Genomic DNA, 25370 nt, shown 5'->3' with positions numbered 1-25370 from the left:
TTTCGGCAGGAAAATCACCCAAGTGTTTTAAACATTCATCACGAGACAAGAGTGATCAAACAAGTGGCTGTTCGGGTTCAATCACAATTTGAACAAAATGAGGAAGGCCGGTGTGGGCTTGTCGACAAGGTCTGACCCTTTCTTAACGACCAGGTCTCATATGACCAGAAATAACGACAACTAACATTAATTTCATTTCATTCAGGCCTCGCTTTACGAAATCGTAGACAGCTCTTGGGAGAACAGAAGTCTACCCGGTCTGTGCTGTTCCTAATGAACGAATTGGATAGTCATTTATTGTGGTGGCAGCGGGCCACAAGCAGGTACAGCCTGGTTGACCAGGCAAGCACCAGATGAGCCTGGCCCATAACTGGGCTCCGAAACAGACTCCGGGAACTCATCAAAGGTATATCAGTGGTAAAGGGCACGGACGGTAGTATTAGTAGTACCAGTAGTAGTAGGAACGAGGAATTGTGTAAGGGAAAGACGGAAGAAGAGAGGTGAGGGAGAGAAAGAATAAAGTGGGTGAAGGAGGGAGGAAGAAAATGAAGAGAGAAAGGTAAACGGAAATAAACACCGATCAAAAAAAATAGAGATACTAGAAACACACAGACACACAATACACTTCTTGTACGACACTGAGTCGTTACCACCTGTCTCAGAATGGCTGGTTAACAGTGGTTTGAGGTAGCGAGGTTCGTGGAGGAAACAGACAACATATGTGTGCCGGGGGAGAGTTAGTAGTGGGGGACCCCTCTCAAGGACACTGACCAAACAGTGTCAGGTGCACAACAGCTGGTCAAAACCTTCCCTGTGTGTGTCTCTCTGTGTTCACGTATGTATTTGTCAGTAGCTAATCAACCTGAAATTCTCACTGTTCTATGTCATTAGATGCACTTGTAGTTGGTAATTAACCCACATAACATTCCGTTAGTTAGACTATATAACAGCATTATTTTCAAGGTATGTTAAGTGTGTGTGTGTGTGTGTGTGTGTGTGTGTGTGTGTGTGTGTGTGTGTGTGTGTGTGTGTGTGTGTGTGTGTGTGTGTGTATGTGTCAACTTCACATAATCAGCAAACTCATAAGTTTAATTTAACCACTGTATACACATCGAAAACTATACACATAGAGAGGTATACACATCGATAAGTATACACATAGAGCGGTAAACACCTCAGAGTATTTACAGACAGTTGGCTATTTTAAAGTATTCTAATTAGTATACAGGTAAACTGCAGCCTTAATGACCCTTAAATTAATTCGTCGAGGCAAGGTGGTCACAGGCTGTACATCATGTCTCAGACTTCCAACTCTTCCTTATTAGCTCTGAATTGATGGGCGTAATTGATTGGTAAGAACTTGAAGCCAGTGCGTTATGACTACACTTATTATTATTATTATTATTATTATTATTATTATTATTATTATTATTATTATTATTATTATTATTATTATTATTATTTAATCAAAAATTTCGAGGGGAAACTATATTAAATGTTTTAGTCCGTTCAGGCCCGATATTAAGCTACAAGTAAGCGAGAAACCTGGTTGTAATAGTAGTAGTAGTAGTAGTAGTAGTAGTAGTAGTAGTATTGTGGTAATAGGTAAATAAAACAAATAAATCTTGAGAAACAAAAGAACAGCAACCTCTCCGTCACACAAGGTTAGGTAAGATGTGTCAGGAAACAGGACAAGTGTTTCCTGACGCGGGTCTTAGTCATATAATAACCAGCAGCTGGAGCTTTTGGTCATCTGACCGAGGTCTTTCCCTGGCTTACCCCTTTAAAATATATGATTATAACCATTAGATGACACATCTGACAATGATTCACAAAGAAATGTGAGAAATGAGGACTGCTGAAATCTAGTGAGCCATGCTAGACACAAGAAAGCAAGACGGGAGAGAATGAAGCGCATTACGAAAGACGGAATGACAGAGAAGGCCATGGAAGAGACCCGGGCCGGGATTACCGGCGAATCAAATAGAATAGAATAGAATAGAGAAGGCCAGGATCAGGTCGAGTCACGAGTGTTGTGGAGATCAGAACATCTTAACAGTGTACTGAGGAAGGTAGGCGTCTCACAGAAACAAACCAGTACCCAGACGGCAAGTATAATAAATGACTAGTGGTGAACAGGTATATTTACAGCCTTAATGACCCTCTTGTAGTCGATAGGCTTTCAACCCCTACTTGAACCTGATATTCTGGCTATCTGAATCGGATATAGCGATGAGCTAGGCTTCTATACACTGTCTCTTGTGTAGATCCCTCTCATGACCGGATTAAGGGCATAGGAATGCACCCCAGGGGCTGCACCCCAGGGGCTGCACCCCAGGGGCCTCAGCTGGAGGGCTTCCAGAGGTAAAGTGAAAAATGTTCATGGTTACTGCTGTAAGTTTACAATTATAGTATGTTAATATATCGCTTATATTATGAATTGTTGACTGTTGTGATTATTTTGTTCCGTTTGAGTATGTCACTTGGGGCCTCACAGTACCTGTAGCCCAGGGGCCTCACAGTACCTGTAGCCCAGGGGCCTCACAGTACCTGTAGCCCAGGGGCCTCACAGTACCTGTAGCCCAGGGGCCTCACAGTACCTGTAGCCCAGGGGCCTCACAGTACCTGTAGCCCAGGGGCCTCACAGTACCTGTAGTCCACGGGCCTCACAGTACCTGTAGCCCAGGGGCCTCACAGTACCTGTAGCCCATAGACCTCACAGTACCTGTAGTCCACGGGCCTCACAGTACCTGTAGCCCAGGGGCCTCACAGTACCTGTAGCCCAGGGGCCTCACAGTACCTGTAGCCCAGGGGCCTCACAGTACCTGTAGCCCAGGGGCCTCACAGTACCTGTAGCCCAGGGGCCTCACAGTACCTGTAGCCCAGGGGCCTCACAGTACCTGTAGCCCAGGGGCCTCACAGTACCTGTAGCCCAGGGGCCTCACAGTACCTGTAGCCCAGGGGCCTCACAGTACCTGTAGCCCAGGGGCCTCACAGTACCTGTAGCCCAGGGACCTCACAGTACCTGTAGCCCAGGGGCCTCACAGTACCTGTAGCCCAGGGGCCTCACAGTACCTGTAGCCCTGGGGCCTCACAGTACCTGTAGCCTAGCAGCCTGACAGTACCTGTAGCCTAGCGGCCTCACAGTACCTGAAGCCTAGCGGCCTCACAGTACCTGTAGCCTAGCGGCCTCACAGTACCTGTAGTCCAGGGGCCTCACAGTACATGTAGCCCAGGGGCCTCACAGTACCTGTAGCCCAGGGGCCTCACAGTACCTGTAGCCCAGGGGCCTCACAGTACCTGTAGCCCAGGGGCCTCACAGTACCTGTAGTCCAGGGGCCTCACAGTACCTGTAGCCCAGGGGCCTCACAGTACCTGTAGCCCAGGGGCCTCACAGTACCTGTAGCCCAGGGACCTCACAGTACCTGTAGCCCAGGGACCTCACAGTACCTGTAGCCCATAGACCTCACAGTACCTGTAGCCCAGGAACCTTGCAGTGCTTGTAGCCCGGGGACCTTACAGTACCTGTAGCCCAGGAACCTTACAGCACCTGTAGCCCGGGGACCTCACAGTACCTGTAGCCCAGGAACCTTTTAGTACCTGTAGCCCAGGAATCTTACAGTACCTGTAGCCCAGGGGCCTCACAGTACCTGTAGCCCAGGAACCTTACAGCACCTGTAGCCCGGGGACCTCACAGTACCTGTAGCCCAGGAACCTTTTAGTACCTGTAGCCCAGGAACCTTACAGTACCTGTAGCCCAGGGACCTCACAGTACCTGTAGCCCAGGAACCTACAAAGTCTTTAATCCGACTATGATCCCTCTGATAACTATTCTCCCGTCATTCCACCTCATCACGGTGAGAATTGCGTTAATAACGTCGATTTTTAACGAAATAAAGAGATCTACGCAGAGGGTAGGAGTGTGAAAGCCAACCTCATTACTTTAAGTAATACAACTACCTACAAACACCGGCGTCTTCAGAACGAGTGAAGCATCCTGACCAAGAACTGCCTTGAGAGTCCAGAACACCGGCGTCTTCAGAACGAGTGAAGCATCCTGACCAAGAACTGCCTTGAGAGTCCAGAACACCGGCGTCTTCAGAACGAGTGGAGCATCCTGACCAAGAACTGCCTTGAGAGTCCAGAACACCGGCGTCTTCAGAACGAGTGGAGCATCCTGACCAAGAACTGCCTTGAGAGTCCAGAACACCGGCGTCTTCAGAACGAGTGAAGCATCCTGACCAAGAACTGCCTTGAGAGTCCAGAACACCGGCGTCTTCAGAACGAGTGAAGCATCCTGACCAAGAACTGCCTTGAGAGTCCAGAACACCGGCGTCTTCAGAACGAGTGGAGCATCCTGACCAAGAACTGCCTTGAGAGTCCAGAACACCAGCGTCTTCAGAACGAGTGAAGCATCCTGACCAAGAACTGCCTTGAGAGTCCAGAACACCGGCGTCTTCAGAACGAGTGGAGCATCCTGACCAAGAACTGCCTTGAGAGTCCAGAACACCGGCGTCTTCAGAACGAGTGGAGCATCCTGACCAAGAACTGCCTTGAGAGTCCAGAACACCGGCGTCTTCAGAACGAGTGGAGCATCCTGACCAAGAACTGCCTTGAGAGTCCAGAACACCGGCGTCTTCAGAACGAGTGGAGCATCCTGACCAAGAACTGCCTTGAGAGTCCAGAACACCGGCGTCTTCAGAACGAGTGAAGCATCCTGACCAAGAACTGCCTTGAGAGTCCAGAACACCGGCGTCTTCAGAACGAGTGAAGCATCCTGACCAAGAACTGCCTTGAGAGTCCAGAACACCGGCGTCTTCAGAACGAGTGGAGCATCCTGACCAAGAACTGCCTTGAGAGTCCAGAACACCGGCGTCTTCAGAACGAGTGGAGCATCCTGACCAAGAACTGCCTTGAGAGTCCAGAACACCGGCGTCTTCAGAACGAGTGGAGCATCCTGACCAAGAACTGCCTTGAGAGTCCAGAACACCGGCGTCTTCAGAACGAGTGAAGCATCCTGACCAAGAACTGCCTTGAGAGTCCAGAACACCGGCGTCTTCAGAACGAGTGGAGCATCCTGACCAAGAACTGCCTTGAGAGTCCAGAACACCGGCGTCTTCAGAACGAGTGGAGCATCCTGACCAAGAACTGCCTTGAGAGTCCAGAACACCGGCGTCTTCAGAACGAGTGGAGCATCCTGACCAAGAACTGCCTTGAGAGTCCAGAACACCGGCGTCTTCAGAACGAGTGGAGCATCCTGACCAAGAACTGCCTTGAGAGTCCAGAACACCGGCGTCTTCAGAACGAGTGGAGCATCCTGACCAAGAACTGCCTTGAGAGTCCAGAACACCGGCGTCTTCAGAACGAGTGGAGCATCCTGACCAAGAACTGCCTTGAGAGTCCAGAACACCGGCGTCTTCAGAACGAGTGGAGCATCCTGACCAAGAACTGCCTTGAGAGTCCAGAACACCGGCGTCTTCAGAACGAGTGGAGCATCCTGACCAAGAACTGCCTTGAGAGTCCAGAACACCAGCGTCTTCAGAACGAGTGGAGCATCCTGACCAAGAACTGCCTTGAGAGTCCAGAACACCGGCGTCTTCAGAACGAGTGGAGCATCCTGACCAAGAACTGCCTTGAGAGTCCAGAACACCGGCGTCTTCAGAACGAGTGGAGCATCCTGACCAAGAACTGCCTTGAGAGTCCAGAACACCGGCGTCTTCAGAACGAGTGGAGCATCCTGACCAAGAACTGCCTTGAGAGTCCAGAACACCGGCGTCTTCAGAACGAGTGGAGCATCCTGACCAAGAACTGCCTTGAGAGTCCAGAACACCGGCGTCTTCAGAACGAGTGGAGCATCCTGACCAAGAACTGCCTTGAGAGTCCAGAACACCGGCGTCTTCAGAACGAGTGGAGCATCCTGACCAAGAACTGCCTTGAGAGTCCAGAACACCGGCGTCTTCAGAACGAGTGGAGCATCCTGACCAAGAACTGCCTTGAGAGTCCAGAACACCAGCGTCTTCAGAACGAGTGGAGCATCCTGACCAAGAACTGCCTTGAGAGTCCAGAACACCGGCGTCTTCAGAACGAGTGAAGCATCCTGACCAAGAACTGCCTTGAGAGTCCAGAACACCGGCGTCTTCAGAACGAGTGAAGCATCCTGACCAAGAACTGCCTTGAGAGTCCAGAATACAACCATCATCTATTTACGAATCATTATATTTTTATTGATACTTTTCACTTTAACTACTCAAAGTTTGTTGTTAAGTGTGTCTCTTCTTATCTTTATGAGTTCCTCCTCCTCCTTTGTACTCACCTGTTCTCTGTATTCAGGTCGGAGATATGAGTATACACAGAGATGTGTATTTCTCTCAAAGTATATATCCTGAGAGGTCGGAGATACGAGTATATATACAGGTGTATTTCTCTCAACGTATATATGCTGAGACTTTAATCACTTTAATCACATGCAGCCGTAATGAGCCTCATGTAGTCAATAGGCTTCAAACCTCATAAAACCCACCATGGGATGCAGGGAGAGCAATATCTGGTCTGGATGGCACACAAACAACGTACCTCGCCACTATTAGACTTTTTTGAGAGAGTCATAGAAAATGATTTATCTGTCTCTTAAGACTTTAAACACGACCCTGTTGTAATTAATATTTATGTAAAATAACTACAAGCAAATTGACAAGACAGTGAACAGGTATAAAATAAATTGAAAGGAATTTAAATAAAGATGATAGAGCAGATGATAGAGTGGGAGAGGCACTGTCAAGAAATTTTAATGAAAATAAGAAAAAATTTTGGAGTGAGTTAAACAAGTTAAGAAAGCCAAGGGAAAATATGGATTTGTCAGTTAAAAACAGAGTAGGGGAGTTAGTAGATGGGGAGATGGAGGTATTAGGTAGATGGCGAGAATATTTTGAGGAACTTTTAAATGTTAAGGAAGAAACAGAGGCAGTAATTTCATGCACTGGTCAGGGAGGTATACCATCTTTTAGGAGTGAAGAAGAGCAGAATGTAAGTGTGGGGGAGGTACGTGAGGCATTACGTAAAATGAAAGGGGGTAAAGCAGCTGGTACTGATGGGATCATGACAGAAATGTTAAAAGCAGGGGGGGATATAGTGTTGGAGTGGTTGGTACTTTTGTTCAATAAATGTATGAAAGAGGGGAAGGTACCTAGGGATTGGCGGAGAGCATGTATAGTCCCTTTATATAAAGGGAAAGGGGACAAAAGAGACTGTAAAAATTATAGAGGAATAAGCTTACTGAGTATACCCGGAAAAGTGTACGGTAGGGTTATAATTGAAAGAATTAGAGGTAAGACAGAATGTAGGATTGCGGATGAGCAAGGAGGTTTCAGAGTGGGTAGGGGATGTGTAGATCAAGTGTTTACATTGAAGCATATATGTGAACAGTATTTAGATAAAGGTAGGGAAGTTTTTATTGCATTTATGGATTTAGAAAAGGCATATGATAGAGTGGATAGAGGAGCAATGTGGCAGATGTTGCAAGTATATGGAATAGGTGGTAAGTTATTAAATGCTGTAAAGAGTTTTTATGAAGATAGTGAGGCTCAGGTTAGGGTGTGTAGAAGAGAGGGAGACTATTTCCCGGTAAAAGTAGGTCTTAGACAGGGATGTGTAATGTCACCATGGTTGTTTAATATATTTATAGATGGGGTTGTTAAGGAAGTAAATGCTAGGGTGTTTGGGAGAGGGGTGGGATTAAATTATGGGGAATCAAATTCAAAATGGGAATTGACACAGTTACTTTTTGCTGATGATACTGTGCTTATGGGAGATTCTAAAGAAAAATTGCAAAGGTTAGTGGATGAGTTTGGGAATGTGTGTAAAGGTAGAAAGTTGAAAGTGAACATAGAAAAGAGTAAGGTGATGAGGGTGTCAAATGATTTAGATAAAGAAAAATTGGATATCAAATTGGGGAGGAGGAGTATGGAAGAAGTGAATGTTTTCAGATACTTGGGAGTTGACGTGTCGGCGGATGGATTTATGAAGGATGAGGTTAATCATAGAATTGATGAGGGAAAAAAGGTGAGTGGTGCGTTGAGGTATATGTGGAGTCAAAAAACGTTATCTATGGAGGCAAAGAAGGGAATGTATGAAAGTATAGTAGTACCAACACTCTTATATGGGTGTGAAGCTTGGGTGGTAAATGCAGCAGCGAGGAGACGGTTGGAGGCAGTGGAGATGTCCTGTTTAAGGGCAATGTGTGGTGTAAATATTATGCAGAAAATTCGGAGTGTGGAAATTAGGAGAAGGTGTGGAGTTAATAAAAGTATTAGTCAGAGGGCAGAAGAGGGGTTGTTGAGGTGGTTTGGTCATTTAGAGAGAATGGATCAAAGTAGAATGACATGGAAAGCATATAAATCTATAGGGGAAGGAAGGCGGGGTAGGGGTCGTCCTCGAAAGGGTTGGAGAGAGGGGGTAAAGGAGGTTTTGTGGGTAAGGGGCTTGGACTTCCAGCAAGCGTGCGTGAGCGTGTTAGATAGGAGTGAATGGAGACGAATGGTACTTGGGACCTGACGATCTGTTGGAGTGTGAGCAGGGTAATATTTAGTGAAGGGATTCAGGGAAACCGGTTATTTTCATATAGTCGGACTTGAGTCCTGGAAATGGGAAGTACAATGCCTGCACTTTAAAGGAGGGGTTTGGGATATTGGCAGTTTGGAGGGATATGTTGTGTATCTTTATATGTGTATGCTTCTAGACTGTTGTATTCTGAGCACCTCTGCAAAAACAGTGATAATGTGCGAGTGTGGTGAAAGTGTTGAATGATGATGAAAGTATTTTCTTTTTGGGGATTTTCTTTCTTTTTTGGGTCACCCTGCCTCGGTGGGAGACGGCCGACTTGTTTAAAAAAAAAAAAAAAAAAAAAAATATATATATATATATATGACCCTTGAAGAAAGGTGTTTTTTTTGCGAATGAAGAGCTCTGGGTCCAGGGAATTGAAGCTATCCTCCCTTTCATTCCCTTATGGGTTTAGCACTTCTCAATAATAACAATAACACATGTGCAGTATTACTGAGACGTTCTTAAAGAATGCAATTCAGTCATTTTTTTCCCCCTTTTACAAATAATATGTTGACTAACTTACCATCTGTTCTCTTCCTGGACACCTGTGATAGTCTTTCAAAACATGTGTCGAGTTTCTTGAATGCAGATGATTTTTTCCCCCACTGCTACAGCATAATGAGTGGGCAATTCTGGTTTGGCTGTTGCGTAGTGAGCTTGAAAAAATACACCGAGAGGTGTATCTCGCGTTGTATATACAAGGAGTGTTGACTTTGATTACTATGTTAGGCAGCCGAGACTTGACCCTTGCAAGCAGAATACACACACACACACACACACACACACACACACACACACACACACATACACACACACATACACACACACACGCACACACACATACTCACATATACACACACACATACACGATAAAGCTCTTCGAGCAGAAAGTGGACCTAGTAGCGATCAGCGAAGAGGCGGGGCCAAGGAGCTATGAATCGACCCCTGCATCCACAAATAGGTGAGTACACACCCACGTTGCAAAAGCAACACCCCGACTCATTGTTATGTGCACACCATTGCCCTCTTGATGGATAAGTCATGGTAGCTCCTTTCGAAATGAAAAGAAAGTGTTATAAAGCCTATCTCTCTCTCTCTCTCTCTCTCTCTCTCTCTCTCTCTCTCTCTCTCTCTCTCTCTCTCTCTCTCTCTCTCACGAACGAGCGAACGAACGAACGAAACTTAAACACTTGTCTGTATTATCGAAAGGGATTAAAATCCCTTCGGCTCGGTTTGGAGAGACGACACCTCCTGGAATGGATGAATCCCCAATAGAACCAGGGATTAGCCAGCCCATGGAGAGACTAGAATCCCTTATCGTGTAGGAATATCAAGAGCCTCAGTGTGCTGTGGTCTTTTAAGTGATTCAACAGATGGAATATATTAAGGAGTGAGTATTGAGGGCCGGTTCTTCAGCTACTGACTATGTACTGATTATTTACTGCTTTTCGGATGGGTGAATCCTCAATAAACCAACGGACGGACCCGGCAAGAGAGGTCCTGGAACTTCTTATCTCCCTGCAACATCAAAGGCTTCGCTGCGCGCCGTCCATTAAGTGATACACCAGGGAAGGATATTAGAGAGGTGGTTCTGAATATTGACTCCCTATGCTTCCTTACAAACTCTGAGGGATTACTTCCTCTTGGGAATAGAAATTGATTTTAGATGGTAAAGAATCTAAAGATGTGGAACTGATCGTCAGAGAGCCCTTCTATCTTAATACATAGTGGACCCCCGCTTAACGATCACCTCCAAATGCGACCAATTATGTAAGTGTATTTATGTAAGTGCGTTTGTACGTGTATGTTTGGGGGTCTGAAATGGACTAATCTACTTCACAATATTCCTTATGGGAAAAAATTCGGTCAGTACTGGCACCTGAACATACTACTGGAATGAAAAAAGTTCACCTGAATCATACTTCTGGAGTGATAAAAAATCAGGTCGTACTAATTCCCATAAGGAATATTGGGGGTCCACTGTAGTAGATCGTCCTCTACAGGTAACCTCGGTATGGACTGAAAAGTCTTTTGCTCTCTGCATTTTCCCATGTACTCCACGTACAACAATTAAAACTCGTAAACGGTCCAAGCAGATCTACGTTCACATGTGTAGCGCTCCAAAAGTAGATCTACGTTTTTTTTACATATTTTCAAATATAACCCCCAAAAAAAAGTAAATCAAAGTTTTTATACACATTTTCAAATGTAAAAAAAAAAAATCTACATTTTTTTACATACTTTCAAATGTTGAAAAAAAACGTATATATACGTTTGGACCGTTTACGGGTTAAATTAGTGCAGAATTTGGTAGGGCGACAACTAGGAGATCCTTCAATTACAAGCTTTAGAAAGTACACAATCAGTATTTAACAAATCAGAAGCTGAAAAATAAAGATTCTACTGTTTGCAAACACTACAGAAGCATAAAAGAGAAGATATATGGATAAGTTAGATTATAAGTTAGGAAATAAACAATATCTCGGATAAAGAGGTCACAATCAACGCCAGTTAACAAGAAACGCTAAATTCTTCACGTAAAGCTACACAGATAACATTTCACTAATAGCACATAACACCGACAAGTTGAAGAATAAGATACATACTCAGTAATAACCCACATGATGACAGAAACCCAGATTTATTTCTGATGAGTTTGTCTCTGTGTAGGTTATTACTGAGTAATGAGAAGTGTTCATTGTACTTTAGTTATCCAATAGGATACGTGTGTAACACTTGGTAACATATGCACTTCTCTGGTTCGAGTATACAGGGCTGAGGGACTAAATACCTATCAGGGTTTAGGGACTGAATATCAGGACCGAGGGACTGAAACCTCAGATTTCCTTTCCAGTTTTCACATGAAACATTTATTTTCAGTAGAGGCAGACCCCACTTTACAGCACTTCACTTTACAGCACTTCACTTTACAGCACTTAACTTTACAGTGCTTCACTTTACAGCACTTAACTTAACAGTGCTTCACTTTACAGTGCTTCACTTTACAGTGCTTCACTTTATAGTGCTTCACTTTACAGTGCTTCACTTTACAGCACTTCACTATACAGTGCTTCACTTTATAGTGCTTCACTTTACAGTGCTTCACTTTACAGTGCTTCACTTTATAGTGCTTCACTTTACAGTGCTTCACTTTACAGCACTTAACTTTACAGTGCTTCACTTTATAGTGCTTCACTTTACAGTGCTTCACTTTACAGTGCTTCACTTTACAGTGCTTCACTTTACAGTGCTTCACTTTACAGTGCTTCACTTTACAGCACTTCACTTTACAGTGCTTCACTTTATAGTGCTTCACTTTACAGTGCTTCACTTTACAGCACTTCACTTTACAGTGCTTCACTTTACAGCACTTCACTTAACAGCACTTAACTTTACAGTGCTTCACTTTACAGCACTTCACTTAACAGCACTTAACTTTACAGTGCTTCACTTTATAGTGCTTCACTTTACAGTGCTTCACTTTATAGTGCTTCACTTTACAGCACTTCACTTTACAGTGCTTCACTTTACAGTGCTTCACTTTACAGCACTTCACTTAACAGCACTTAACTTTACAGTGCTTCACTTTACAGCACTTCACTTTACAGTGCTTCACTTTACAGCACTTCACTTTACAGTGCTTCACTTTACAGCACTTCACTTTACAGCGCTTCACTTTACAGTGCTTTGCTTTACGGCGTTTTGCTAATGCAGCAATTTTCGATTATACTCATTCTTCATTTATCCAGACTTCCTACAATAAATATATTCACCACTCACTATAAGCTAAGGTCGTAAATATTTAAAGATAAATAATGTGTGTACTATATATGCATTGTTAAGTCTTGCCTCTATTGTTCACTTAATATATGAGTGTAAACATGTTATCAGCCATTTTATATGTATTTGAAAGTGAAAGAAAGGGGACTATGATTCACTTTACAGCCCGGAATCTAACCCGCTGTATAAACGAGGTCTGCCTGTGTTAGAAAAACAAAAATATTGGTTGGTGAAGAGTCTCCATCAGATGTGCAACACCCCAGGTGTTGCATATGTGTCTTGTTCAACAAGCAACACAGGTTTCAATTTCACTATCTCTCCATTACAAGATCCAAACAATTACTCCAGTGATTTATTTTCTTGTTCTTTGTTTGCATTCAGATATCCGGGACCCCCCTGACTTTATATACATCCTGCTGGCGACTGCTATCCTTCAGTTGGTATCAGCTTATCCTTTTATATCAGCACCTCTCTTGGCAGACACCGTATGAGTTGTCGTGGATTCCATTCCTCGGTTTGGTGAAGCCAGCGTTATACTAGAATAATTTGATGTGTGTGTGAGCTGAGTCTTAGCTCCTGGGCCTCAGTTTCTAATGCTGCTGTCACCTGGTCTGATGACCTCTGGTGTTGTCTTATTGAGAGAGAGAGAGAGAGAGCACCACACATTGAGGAACAATTACCAAGTGCTCAACGAGTTAGTGTGTTTGGTACACACATGTGTTCCCTGGGAGGTCCCTCAAGTATTAATTTAACACTCAAGCTCATCCTCCACTCAAGGAGCAACTTGGACACTGCCACCTCTCTCTCTCTCTCTCTCTATCAAGAAAGACCACAAGAGGTCAGAAATCTAAGCCAGTGGCATGAAAGCTAAGAGGCGGGGCCAGGAGCTGTAACTCGATCTTCGTCACACCACTCTGCAGTACAACTCACTGATGTTGCTCTTCTGACCCCTACTGCACGCCAGCCATTTGACTGGTCACCTTCACGGGTCAAGGTCCAGCTTATATGTGGACAAGGACTTTGCTCACTGCCCACATATAAACCCCTGCCTTGGTCCTGCCCTGCCCCCTGCCCCTGCAAGGGGCAGGGGGCAGGACAGAAGAAAGAGTTCATATGTGAAAGAGTTTTAGGGTAGGATCTCTCTTCATATGCCAAGAGCCATAGTGGAGTGGATCTGGGGTGGCTTGGGTCTGGGATGACGTGGGACTGGGTGGTTTGGGTCTGGGATAAGGTGGGACTGGGTGGCTTGGGTCTGGGATGACGTGGGACTGGGTGGTTTGGGTCTGGGATAACGTGGGACTGGGTGGCTTGGGTCTGGGATGACGTGGGACTGGGTGGCTTGGGTCTGGGATAACGTGGGACTGGGTGACTTGGGTTTGGGATAACGTGGGACTGGGTGACTTGGGTCTAGGATGACGTGGGACTGGGTGGCTTGGGTCTGGGTTGCTTGGGTTTGGTGCTTCCTCTTGGGTACTGATAGTGAAATATTAACCTGGAGTAGATTATGCTCTCTCTCTCTCTCTCTCTCTCTCTCTCTCTCTCTCTCTCTCTCTCTCTCTCTCTCTCTCTCTCTCTCTCTCTCTCTCTCTCTCTCTCTCTCTCTCTCTCTCTCAATAGGATCTGTGCACTTAAGGATCATTAACAGTACACTGAAATCTAGCAGTTCTCGCCCTTCAATTCCACGAATCTACAGGATATATACTTCGAATCTAGGAGGCAGGACCAGGAGCTGAGAATCGACCCCTGTAAACCCACACACTAGGTACCTCTGGGTAGCCAGCCTCGTGGGCTCTACCCACGACTTCAGCTCGTGGGCTCTACCCACGACCTCAGCTCGTGGGCTCTACCCACGACCTCAGCATATAATCCATTCTCTACACTCTCCTTGTAAAGCCCTGACCTCTGTAGAGTAACGAATTGATCTACGACACTAACTTAAGGTGCATGAACTTTATAAGTTACAAGCTACAAGGAACTTCAGAACTTACTGGATACTTGACAAGTTACAAGCTACAAGTTACTTTATAAGCTACAAGGCACTTCAGAAGTTACAAGCTACAAGGCACTTCAGAAGTTACAAGCTACAAGGCACTTCAGAAGTTACAAGCTACAAGGCACTTCAGAAGTTACAAGCTACAAGACACTTCAGAAGTTACAAGCTACAAGGCACTTTAGAAGTTACAAGCTACAAGGCACTTCAGAAGTTACAAGCTACAAGGCACTTCAGAAGTTACAAGCTACAAGACACTTCAGAAGTTACAAGCTACAAGGCACTTCAGAAGTTACAAGCTACAAGGCACTTCAGAAGTTACAAGCTACAAGACACTTCAGAAGTTACAAGCTACAAGACACTTCAGAAGTTACAAGCTACAAGGCACTTCAGAAGTTACAAGCTACAAGACACTTCAGAAGTTACAAGCTACAAGACACTTCAGAAGTTACAAGCTACAAGACACTTCAGAAGTTACAAGCTACAAGGCACTTCAGAAGTTACAAGCTACAAGACACTTCAGAAGTTACAAGCTACAAGTCACTTCAGAAGTTACAAGCTACAAGGCACTTCAGAAGTTACAAGCTACAAGACACTTCAGAAGTTACAAGCTACAAGACACTTCAGAAGTTACAAGCTACAAGGCACTTCAGAAGTTACAAGCTACAAGACACTTCAGAAGTTACAAGCTACAAGACACTTCAGAAGTTACAAGCTACAAGGCACTTCAGAAGTTACAAGCTACAAGGCACTTCAGAAGTTACAAGCTACAAGACACTTCAGAAGTTACAAGCTACAAGGCACTTCAGAAGTTACAAACTACAAGACACTTCAGAAGTTACAAGCTACAAGGCCAGAAACAAAAACTTAGATTTTTGCCAACCAGTGGCTTTCTCACCATCATTTCCAGACCGTCTTTCAGGTTTTCCTTCTTATTCTTGCGTTTTCGAATCTGGTTCTGTTTCTTTCCAGTTTTTGGATGGTCTGATTCTGGTTTCTCTCAAGTCTCCATACATCTTCCCTGGGCCACAAGACAGCCTGCTTATAAGCCGTGTTTCTTCACATCAGTGAGCCTCAATCCTCCCTGGGCCCTGGCCTGGTCTCAGACCTGGCCGCGGGGGCGTTGACCCCCAGAAACCCTCTCCAAGTGTACTCCAGGTGTCTCTTGTTACTGTTTCTTCTTCCCTCCAGCTTTACTAGTGGCCCTTTCAGATTTTTTGGGGGTTTTACAGTTCAGTGTCTTCTGTGGTCTCATTTCCAGTTATTTCCTTCATTTCTTACTCCAGATTCATTTCCAGCACATGACCACTATCATAACCATAATTTTTAAAGGGGTGGAGGGGTAATCCAGTGGAAGGCCTCTTGTCAGATGACCAAAAGCTCCAGCTACGGGCCATCATGTGTCTCAAGACCCGCGTCGGGAAACACTTGTCCTGTTTCCTGACGAACCTTACCTAACCTAACCTTAAATATAATCACTGGCACATTGTGGTTTACCCAATGATCTAATAAAACAAGTATTATTTTCCCTGCTCTAAATCCACGTTCCCTTGGGCTGTGTACGGCATATTTTGCCACAAAGTTAGTGTCTCAGGGCCCTTTCCAAGACCTTTACGAGGGTAACGCTACTGTGGTGCAAATTCTAGCCAGAACTTTGTTACCTCCTTTCCCATACATTGTGTTTACCTATATTTAGATACTTGTATGTAAGGGTCATAACTCAGCCCTGGTCCTAGCCCTGTCGGATTTACCTCCGTCTAGCCTCGTGGGCGCCGTCGTACCTCCTCCAAAAACTACGTTCACAGCCTGCCTACGCTGCCCGGGTTCAGTGTTCAGAATGTTCTTCCACTTCTTCCTGTTTCACTCCTACTCTGCCGGTCTCCATCAGTGTTCGGATATGGTGTTCGATTCCCGACGACCTGCAGTGCTCAACCCTGTTATTATATTGTGTTTTTCTTTCTGCTGTTATGTAACACGGATATAAGCAAGTTTTCGCTGTTACGTGACACAAGTATAAAGGAACTTTCCGCTGTTATCTGACACTGATATAATCGCTCGCTTCTACGTCACACATAAATATGGAAGATTTGCCGGTTATACGACACGGATATAAGGTGCCTACGCCTAAATAAAGGAAATCCTCTTGAAGAGATCCTAGGATCAAGAGCCCTCCACCAGCATCGAGGGACAACTGCCCCTGGGTTATCCCGGGTTACTAAACCCTCCGGGTAGACACACTGCTTGGCTATCCTGGGTTATCTTGGGTTACTAACCCCACAGGGTAGACACTGGCTATCCTGGGTTACAAACCCCACAGGGTAGACACTGGCTATCCTGGGTTACAAACCGCACACGGTACACACTGGCTATCCTGGGTTACAAACCCCACAGGGTACACACTGGCTATCCTGGGTTACAAACTCCACAGGGTACACACTGGCTACCCTGGGTTACAAACCCCACAGGGTAGACACTGGCTATCCTGGGTTACAAACCCCACAGGGTAGACACTGGCTATCCTGGGTTACAAACCCCACAGGGTAGACACTGGCTATCCTGGGTTACAAACCTCACAGGGTAGACACTGGCTATCCTGGGTTACAAACCCCACAGGGTAGACACTGGCTATCCTGGGTTACAAACCTCACAGGGTAGACACTGGCTATCCTGGGTTACAAACCCCACAGGGTAGACACTGGCTATCCTGGGTTACAAACCCCACAGGGTACACACTGGCTATCCTGGGTTACAAACCCCACAGGGTACACACTGGCTATCCTGGGTTACAAACCCCATAGGGTAGACACTGGCTATCCTGGGTTACAAACCCCACAGGGTAGACACTGGCTATCCTGGGTTACAAACCCCACTGGGTAGACACTGGCTATCCTGGGTTACAAACCCCAGAGGGTAGACACTGGCTATCCTGGGTTACAAACCCCACAGGGTACACACTGGCTATCCTGGGTTACAAACCCCACAGGGTAGACACTGGCTATCCTGGGTTACAAACCCCACAGGGTACACACTGGCTATCCTGGGTTACAAACCCCACAGGGTACACACTGGCTATCCTGGGTTACAAACCCCACAGGGTAGACACTAGTGGGCTATCCTGGGTTACAAACCCCACAGGGTAGACACTGGCTATCCTGGGTTACAAACCCCACAGGGTAGACACTGGCTATCCTAGGTTACAAACCCCACTGGGTAGACACTGGCTATCCTGGGTTACAAACCCCACAGGGTAGACACTGGCTATCCTGGGTTACAAACCCCACAGGGTACACTGGCTATCCTGGGTTACAAACCCCACAGGGTACACACTGGCTATCCTGGGTTACAAACCCCACAGGGTAGACACTGGCTATTCTGGGTTACAAACCCCACAGGGTACACACTGGCTATCCTGGGTTACAAACCCCACAGGGTACACACTGGCTATCCTGGGTTACAAACCCCACAGGGTACACACTGGCTATCCTGGGTTACAAACCCCACAGGGTACACACTGGCTATCCTGGGTTACAAACCCCACAGGGTACACACTGGCTATCCTGGGTTACAAACCCCACAGGGTACACACTGGCTATCCTGGATTACATCCCCCACAGGGTAGACACTGGCTATCCTGGGTTACAAACCCCACAGGGTACACACTGGCTATCCTGGGTTACAAACCCCACAGGGTAGACACTGGCTATCCTGGGTTACAAACCTCACAGGGTACACACTGGCTATCCTGGGTTACAAACCCCACAGGGTACACACTGGCTATCCTGGGTTACAAACCCCACAGGGTACACTGGCTATCCTGGGTTACTAACCCCACAGGGTAGACACTGGCTATCCTGGGTTACTAACCCCACAGGGTACACACTGGCTATCCTGGGTTACTAACCCCACAGGGTACACACTGGCTATCCTGGGTTACTAACCCCACAGGGTACACACTGGCTATCCTGGGTTACTAACCCCACAGGGTAGACACTGGCTATCCTGGGTTACTAACCCCACAGGGTAGACACTGGCTATCCTGGGTTACTAACCCCACAGGGTAGACACTGGCTATCCTGGATTACATCCCCCACAGGGTAGACACTGGCTATCCTGGGTTACAAACCCCACAGGGTACACACTGGCTATCCTGGGTTACAAACCCCACAGGGTAGACACTGGCTATCCTGGGTTACAAACCCCACAGGGTAGACACTGGCTATCCTGGGTTACAAACCCCACAGGGTAGACACTGGCTATCCTGGGTTACAAACCCCACAGGGTACACACTGGCTATCCTGGGTTACAAACCCCACAGGGTACACACTGGCTATCCTGGGTTACAAACCCCATAGGGTAGACACTGGCTATCCTGGGTTACAAACCCCACAGGGTAGACACTGACTATCATGGGTTACAAACCCCACTGGGTAGACACTGGCTATCCTGGGTTACAAACCCCACAGGGTACACACTGGCTATCCTGGGTTACAAACCCCACAGGGTACACACTGGCTATCCTGGGTTACAAACCCCACAGGGTAGACACTGGCTATCCTGGGTTACAAACCCCACAGGGTACACACTGGCTATCCTGGGTTACAAACCCCACAGGGTACACACTGGCTATCCTGGGTTACAAACCCCACAGGGTAGACACTAGTGGGCTATCCTGGGTTACAAACCCCACAGGGTAGACACTGGCTATCCTGGGTTACAAACCCCACAGGGTAGACACTGGCTATCCTGGGTTACAAACCCCACTGGGTATACACTGGCTATCCTGGGTTACAAACCCCACAGGGTAGACACTGGCTATCCTGGGTTACAAACCCCACAGGGTACACTGGCTATCATGGGTTACAAACCCCACAGGGTACACACTGGCTATCCTGGGTTACAAACACCACAGGGTACACACTGGCTATCCTGGGTTACAAACCCCACAGGGTAGACACTGGCTATCCTGGATTACAAACCCCACAGGGTAGACACTGGCTATCCTGGGTTACAAACCCCACAGGGTACACACTGGCTATCCTGGGTTACAAACCCCACAGGGTAGACACTGGCTATCCTGGGTTACAAACCTCACAGGGTACACACTGGCTATCCTGGGTTACAAACCCCACAGGGTACACACTGGCTATCCTGGGTTACAAACCCCACAGGGTACACACTGGCTATCCTGCGTTACTAACCCCACAGGGTACACACTGGCTATCCTGGGTTACTAACCCCACAGGGTACACACTGGCTATCCTGGGTTACTAACCCCACAGGGTACACACTGGCTATCCTGGGTTACAAACCCCACAGGGTACACACTGGCTATCCTGGGTTACAAACCCCACAGAGTACACACTGGCTATCCTGGGTTACAAACCCCACAGGGTACACACTGGTTATCCTGGGTTACAAACCCCACAGGGTACACACTGGCTATCCTGGGTTACAAACCCCACAGGGTACACACTGGCTATCCTGGATTACATCCCCCACAGGGTAGACACTGGCTATCCTGGGTTACAAACCCCACAGGGTACACACTGGCTATCCTGGGTTACAAACCCCACAGGGTAGACACTGGCTATCCTGGGTTACAAACCCCACAGGGTACACACTGGCTATCCTGGGTTACAAACCCCACAGGGTACACACTGGCTATCCTGGGTTACAAACCCCACAGGGTACACTGGCTATCCTGGGTTACTAACCCCACAGGGTGCACACTGGCTATCCTGGGTTACTAACCCCACAGGGTACACACTGGCTATCCTGGGTTACTAACCCCACAGGGTACACACTGGCTATCCTGGGTTACTAACCCCACAGGGTACACACTGGCTATCCTGGGTTACTAACCCCACAGGGTAGACACTGGCTATCCTGGGTTACTAACCCCACAGGGTAGACACTGGCTATCCTGGGTTACTAACCCCACAGGGTAGACACTGGCTATCCTGGGTTACTAACCCCATAGGGTAGACACTGGCTATTCTGGGTTACTAACCCCACAGGGTAGACACTGGCTATCCTGGGTTACTAACCCCACAGGGTACACGCTGGCTATCCTGGGTTACTAACCCCACATGGTACACTGGCTATCCTGGGTTACTAACCCCACAGGGTACACTGGCTATCCTGGGTTACTAACCCCACAGGGTACACTGGCTATCCTGGGTTACTAACCCCACAGGGTACACTGGCTATCCTGGGTTACTAACCCTCAGGATAGACACACACACAGCTTGGCTTTTTTACTGTTATCCTGGATTATTGATCCTTAGTGAGTTGGATAACCCACACAGGTTTAGCGAACCGTCTTAGGAGGTCGGAAGGATTTTCTGTAGCCTAGCAAAGGCCAGGTGGGGGAAGCCAGAGTGTGGTTGAACAGCACCAACAACCTGGTTGACCAGGCGGGTGGTGGTTCACCACCACTACTACCACCACCACCACCACCAGTATCACCACCACTACCACCAGTATCACTACCACCACCACCACCAGTATCACCACCACTACTACCACCACCACCAGTATCACCACCACCACCACTACTACCACTACCACCAGTATCACCACCACTACTACCACCACCAGTATCACCACCACCACCACTACTACCACTACCACCAGTATCACCACCACTACTACCACTACTACCACCACCACCATTACCACGACCACCACCAGTATCACCATCATCAGTATCACCACCAACATTACCAGCAGCACCACCAACATCAGTATGACCACTAGCACCACCATCACCAGTATCACCACTAGCACCACCATCACCAGTATCACCACTAGCACCACCATCACCAGTATCACCACCACCATCACCAGTATCACCATCACCAGTATCACCACCAACATTACCAGCAGCACCACCACCACCAGTATCACCACTAGCACCACCATCACCAGTATCACCATCATCAGTATCACCACCAACATTACCAGCAGCACCACCATCACCAGTATCACCACTAGCACCACCATCACCAGTATCACCACTAGCACCACCAGGCTAGCAGTGGGCGGCAGGTGGTGGGCGGGTGGGTATGGGTGGAGTTCAGCACGAGGTTCCATGTATGGTGAAGGCACGCGGGGTCCCCCTCCTTCCTTCTCTCCTTCTCTGTTCTTCTCTCCTCCCTTCTCTCTTTCCCTCTTCCTCCCTTCCCTCCTTCCTTCTCTGTTCTTCTCTCTTTTCCATTTTACTTCATCATCATCATCTCTCTCTGAGACACTCAAAAACATCTTTATAAAACGGAATTTACAGTAAACACGGAGCTGAAACTCCGTCATACGAGATGCAACATAAATGTGATTAAGAACCTTCAGTTGTGGACCAACAGAAATTGTAGCAAAAGAAAAAAGTTACTCTCTTCCAGTACTGGAACCCCCCAGGTTTCCTCTGGGTTTCCAATATTGTTTTACAACCACTGTGCGGGTAATTGTATTTGTGTATATCTGAATAAACTTACTTACTTACTTAGCAAACATATTATTTTGCTAGTCCAAGTTCTTCCTGGGTAGTTACCACAGATATCCCCTTCGTGTTCGCCTGGTCTGGAATCGGGCCGTAGGGGGCATCCACACCCTTCAAGAAATCCTTAAGCTTTCCCGTAGCTCACTGTTGGTAACATTTATACCTGCAGGTAGAACTAGTGGTTGACGCAGCTACGTCAGTACCAGCAGAGTAGAATAACTATGGCACAAGGGGTGCTAGTGTAATAGACGTAGTTGATACCCATCAATTCCGTCCACTCATACCTCACTTATAAATTCCATTCCTCCTTTTATTTAATAAGACCTGGTTTGTTTCCTGTTTATTATCAGCAGCGGCTGAAGAGAGAGGAAGAAACAGGTTTGAGGAACTTATGATAATGGAAGATACAGGTCAAAGACTCACGATAGAGGAACAGGTCAAAGACTCACGATAAAGGAAGGAACAGATTAAATAATTAATTTAGCAACTCACCTTTGAGTGTGGCTGGGAGACCACGAGCTCTAAACCTTTGTATAAGCGCTGTGTGAAGTTCGTCTATGTACTTGATAGCCTCTTCTATCACCTCCACCTGAGGGGTAAAGAGAGGGGAGTTAGAAGGGGTGTTGTGAGAGGGGTGGTGGAGGTTTCCCTGATGGAGGAGGTGTCCCCCTGAGACCATGTCACCTTGCCCACACTCCAACAGTGCGTCAAGTTCTAAAAAACCACTTGTCTCCACTAACTCCGGTTTAGCACGCTCGCACACGCCTGCTGGATGTTCGATCCCATACTATTTAAAACCTCTTCCACACCCTCCAACCCTTTCTAGGAGGACCCCTACCTCTCCTTTCCACCCCAGACCTACTTCTGGTCATAACACCTGGCCAATAACACCTCCTCAGCCTTCCATAACTCACACTCCTTTAATTTCTACCTCATTCTCTGCATAATATATGCAACATACATTTCTGTCAAACATGACGTTTTAACTGCCTCCAAAACTACCTTCTTGCTACAACGTTTAAACACCATACTTTACACTCATGTGAAAGTGTTGGTAAAACTATACTCTGGAACTTTTGTTTCCCTTTGTCCCAACAGGTAAATTCTTCACAGATGCCTCAACATTCCACCCATCTTTTTTTCTCTTTTATCTATTCTGTAGTTCGCCTTGTCTATCGCAGACCCATCCGCTGACATGTCCACTCCCAAGTTCTTCAATACATTTGCTTCCTCTATACTCCTTCCAGTTGACTTTTTGTTACTCTCATCAACTTGCTCTTTTCTATATTCACTTTTAATTTCCTTTTACATACCCTTCCAAATTCGTATGCCAATCTTCGCAGCTTCTCTTCAGAAGCACCCAAAAGCACAGTGTCATCGGCGAAAAGCAACTATGATAACTCCCACTTTGTGTTATCTTTTAATCCCACACCTCTCCTCAACACCCCAACTACCATTACTATTGCCTCCCTTCACTCCCCTTTCTCCCTTGTGCCACTAAACTACTCTCCCTACTTTCTGCTACCACTATTCCTTCCACTACTATTCCCACTACCAGTCTTACCACTATTTTTTCTTCCTCTAGTGGTCCCGTCCCTGCCCCTCCCCCTCGCCTATATATACTGCCTCCCTCACTCTTTTGTGTTAGTGTGTCTTTGTAAATGTAAGTTTTTCTGTCCTATGTGCGGGTTATTTGTATATTTTACTTTCTCAACAACCCCATCTATCAGTATGTTAAACAGCCATGGTGACATTACGCATCCCTGTCTAAGGTCTATATGGAGTGGAATGTAGCCCCACTCTCTCCTGCATTCCTAAACAAGGCCTCACTCTCAGAAAATTATTATTAGTAGTAGTAGTAGTGATAGAGGTATGAGTAGTAGTAGTAGCAGTAGTAGTAGTAGTAGAAGTAACAGTATTGCATTATTATTATTATTATTATTATTATTATTATTATTATTATTATTATTATTATTATTATTATGAAAGGCTGTGAGGTTCAGTCCTGGAAAGAAATGTTCAACTGAACTTAGAATCAGGAACCCCATCCTTGACAGAGTACAAAGGTTAGTCCAGTTCCTGCTAGATTGGAAGGCAGCCAGGTTTGATCCAAGGACGAGGAGCTAGGTGGTGGGAGGGGGGTGTAACAACAAGAGATACCAACCTTGGTTACAATGGTACGCTCCTGTAGCGCTGGAACCATATCCCTCAGTTTCTTGTACTCTTGCTTCTTGACTCTCTTGAGGCGAGACCTGCGGTACTTCCGCACTATGCGTGACGCATGCGGCCCCGAGGGCATCTTGGTGGGCTGCGGCAGGTGATGGAGGTGGTGGTGGAGCACTGTGGTGGAGGCTGTGTGATGATGTTGGTGTGGTCGTAATGATGCTTCACATACACACAAGGTTGGTACACGCACTTTACTCTTTAATTCAACCTGTAAGAAAATAAAACCAGTGTATTAATATTGTTATAATAAGAGAGAGTCCGTTAAGTCCCCCCTGGACTTTTTCTTTTTAGTAACCTCATTCAGGTACAGGTACACACAGGTGCAGTTATCATACATAGTGTAAACTTTAGATAAACGGTCCAGAGAACCGACAAGTTGATAAATTAAACACAAGTGCAACACTTGGCTATCTTAAGGAAACGTTTAATACACAGTGACTTCATCAGTCCTATACAAAGGAGAATGGTGACGATCAGGAGTTGAGGTAATCAGTCCCTCAGCCTGGCTGTTGGTGGCTCCTTGAGAAATGCCTCTACCTGTACTTTGTGAAACGTAGGTGAGAAAGATGCAGTAACAGCCAGCTTGATCCACCAGAAGGCCTGAATGTGTGTACGTGTGGTCTTATGGATGATGTGCGTGTGCGTGTTCTTATGAATGGACTGGGTAGTTATGGCTAGACGTCTAACATGAATAACTGAACACCGCCACTTTCCAGATAGACCCTTGTCTCCATATATACTCTCACCAACACACACCAATACTCACCAAACACACCAACACAAGCCAACACACACCAGCACTCACTAAACACACACCAGCACTCACCAAACACACACCAGCACTCACTAAACACACACCAGCACTCACTAAACACACACCAGCACTCACTAAACACACACCAGCACTCACTAAACACACACCAGCACTCACTAAACACACACCAGCACTCACTAAACACACACCAGCACTCACTAAACACACACCAGCACTCACTAAACACACACCAGCACTCACTAAACACACACCAGCACTCACTAAACACACACCAGCACTCACTAAACACACACCAGCACTCACCAAACACACACCAGCACTCACTAAACACACACCAGCACTCACTAAACACACACCAGCACTCACTAAACACACACCAGCACTCACTAAACACACACCAGCACTCACTAAACACACCAACACTTATACCAATACTCACACCAACACTCACACCAACACTCACACCAACCCTCACACCAACACTCACACCAACACATACCAAA

General features: G+C 46.4%; 1 protein-coding gene across 1 annotated transcript in view; it reads right to left on the bottom strand.

Annotated features, from left to right (window-relative positions):
* LOC128698585 (uncharacterized) overlaps positions 1-25370 on the bottom strand; it is a 75951-nt gene that overhangs the window by 33772 nt on the left and 16809 nt on the right. The window contains exons 2-3 of the mRNA XM_053790908.2: positions 24031-24300; positions 22359-22455 (exon numbers count right to left, since the gene is read on the bottom strand). Coding sequence (XP_053646883.1) covers positions 22359-22455; positions 24031-24300 — 367 coding nt within the window. The remainder of the gene's footprint in view (positions 1-22358; positions 22456-24030; positions 24301-25370) is intronic.

Source organism: Cherax quadricarinatus, chromosome 88 (assembly GCF_038502225.1).
Source record: "Cherax quadricarinatus isolate ZL_2023a chromosome 88, ASM3850222v1, whole genome shotgun sequence".
In the NCBI taxonomy this organism is placed as follows: Eukaryota; Metazoa; Arthropoda; class Malacostraca; order Decapoda; family Parastacidae; genus Cherax; species Cherax quadricarinatus.
Note: the sequence above shows the minus strand (reverse complement) of the source record. Positions and strands in the feature narration are given on the sequence as shown.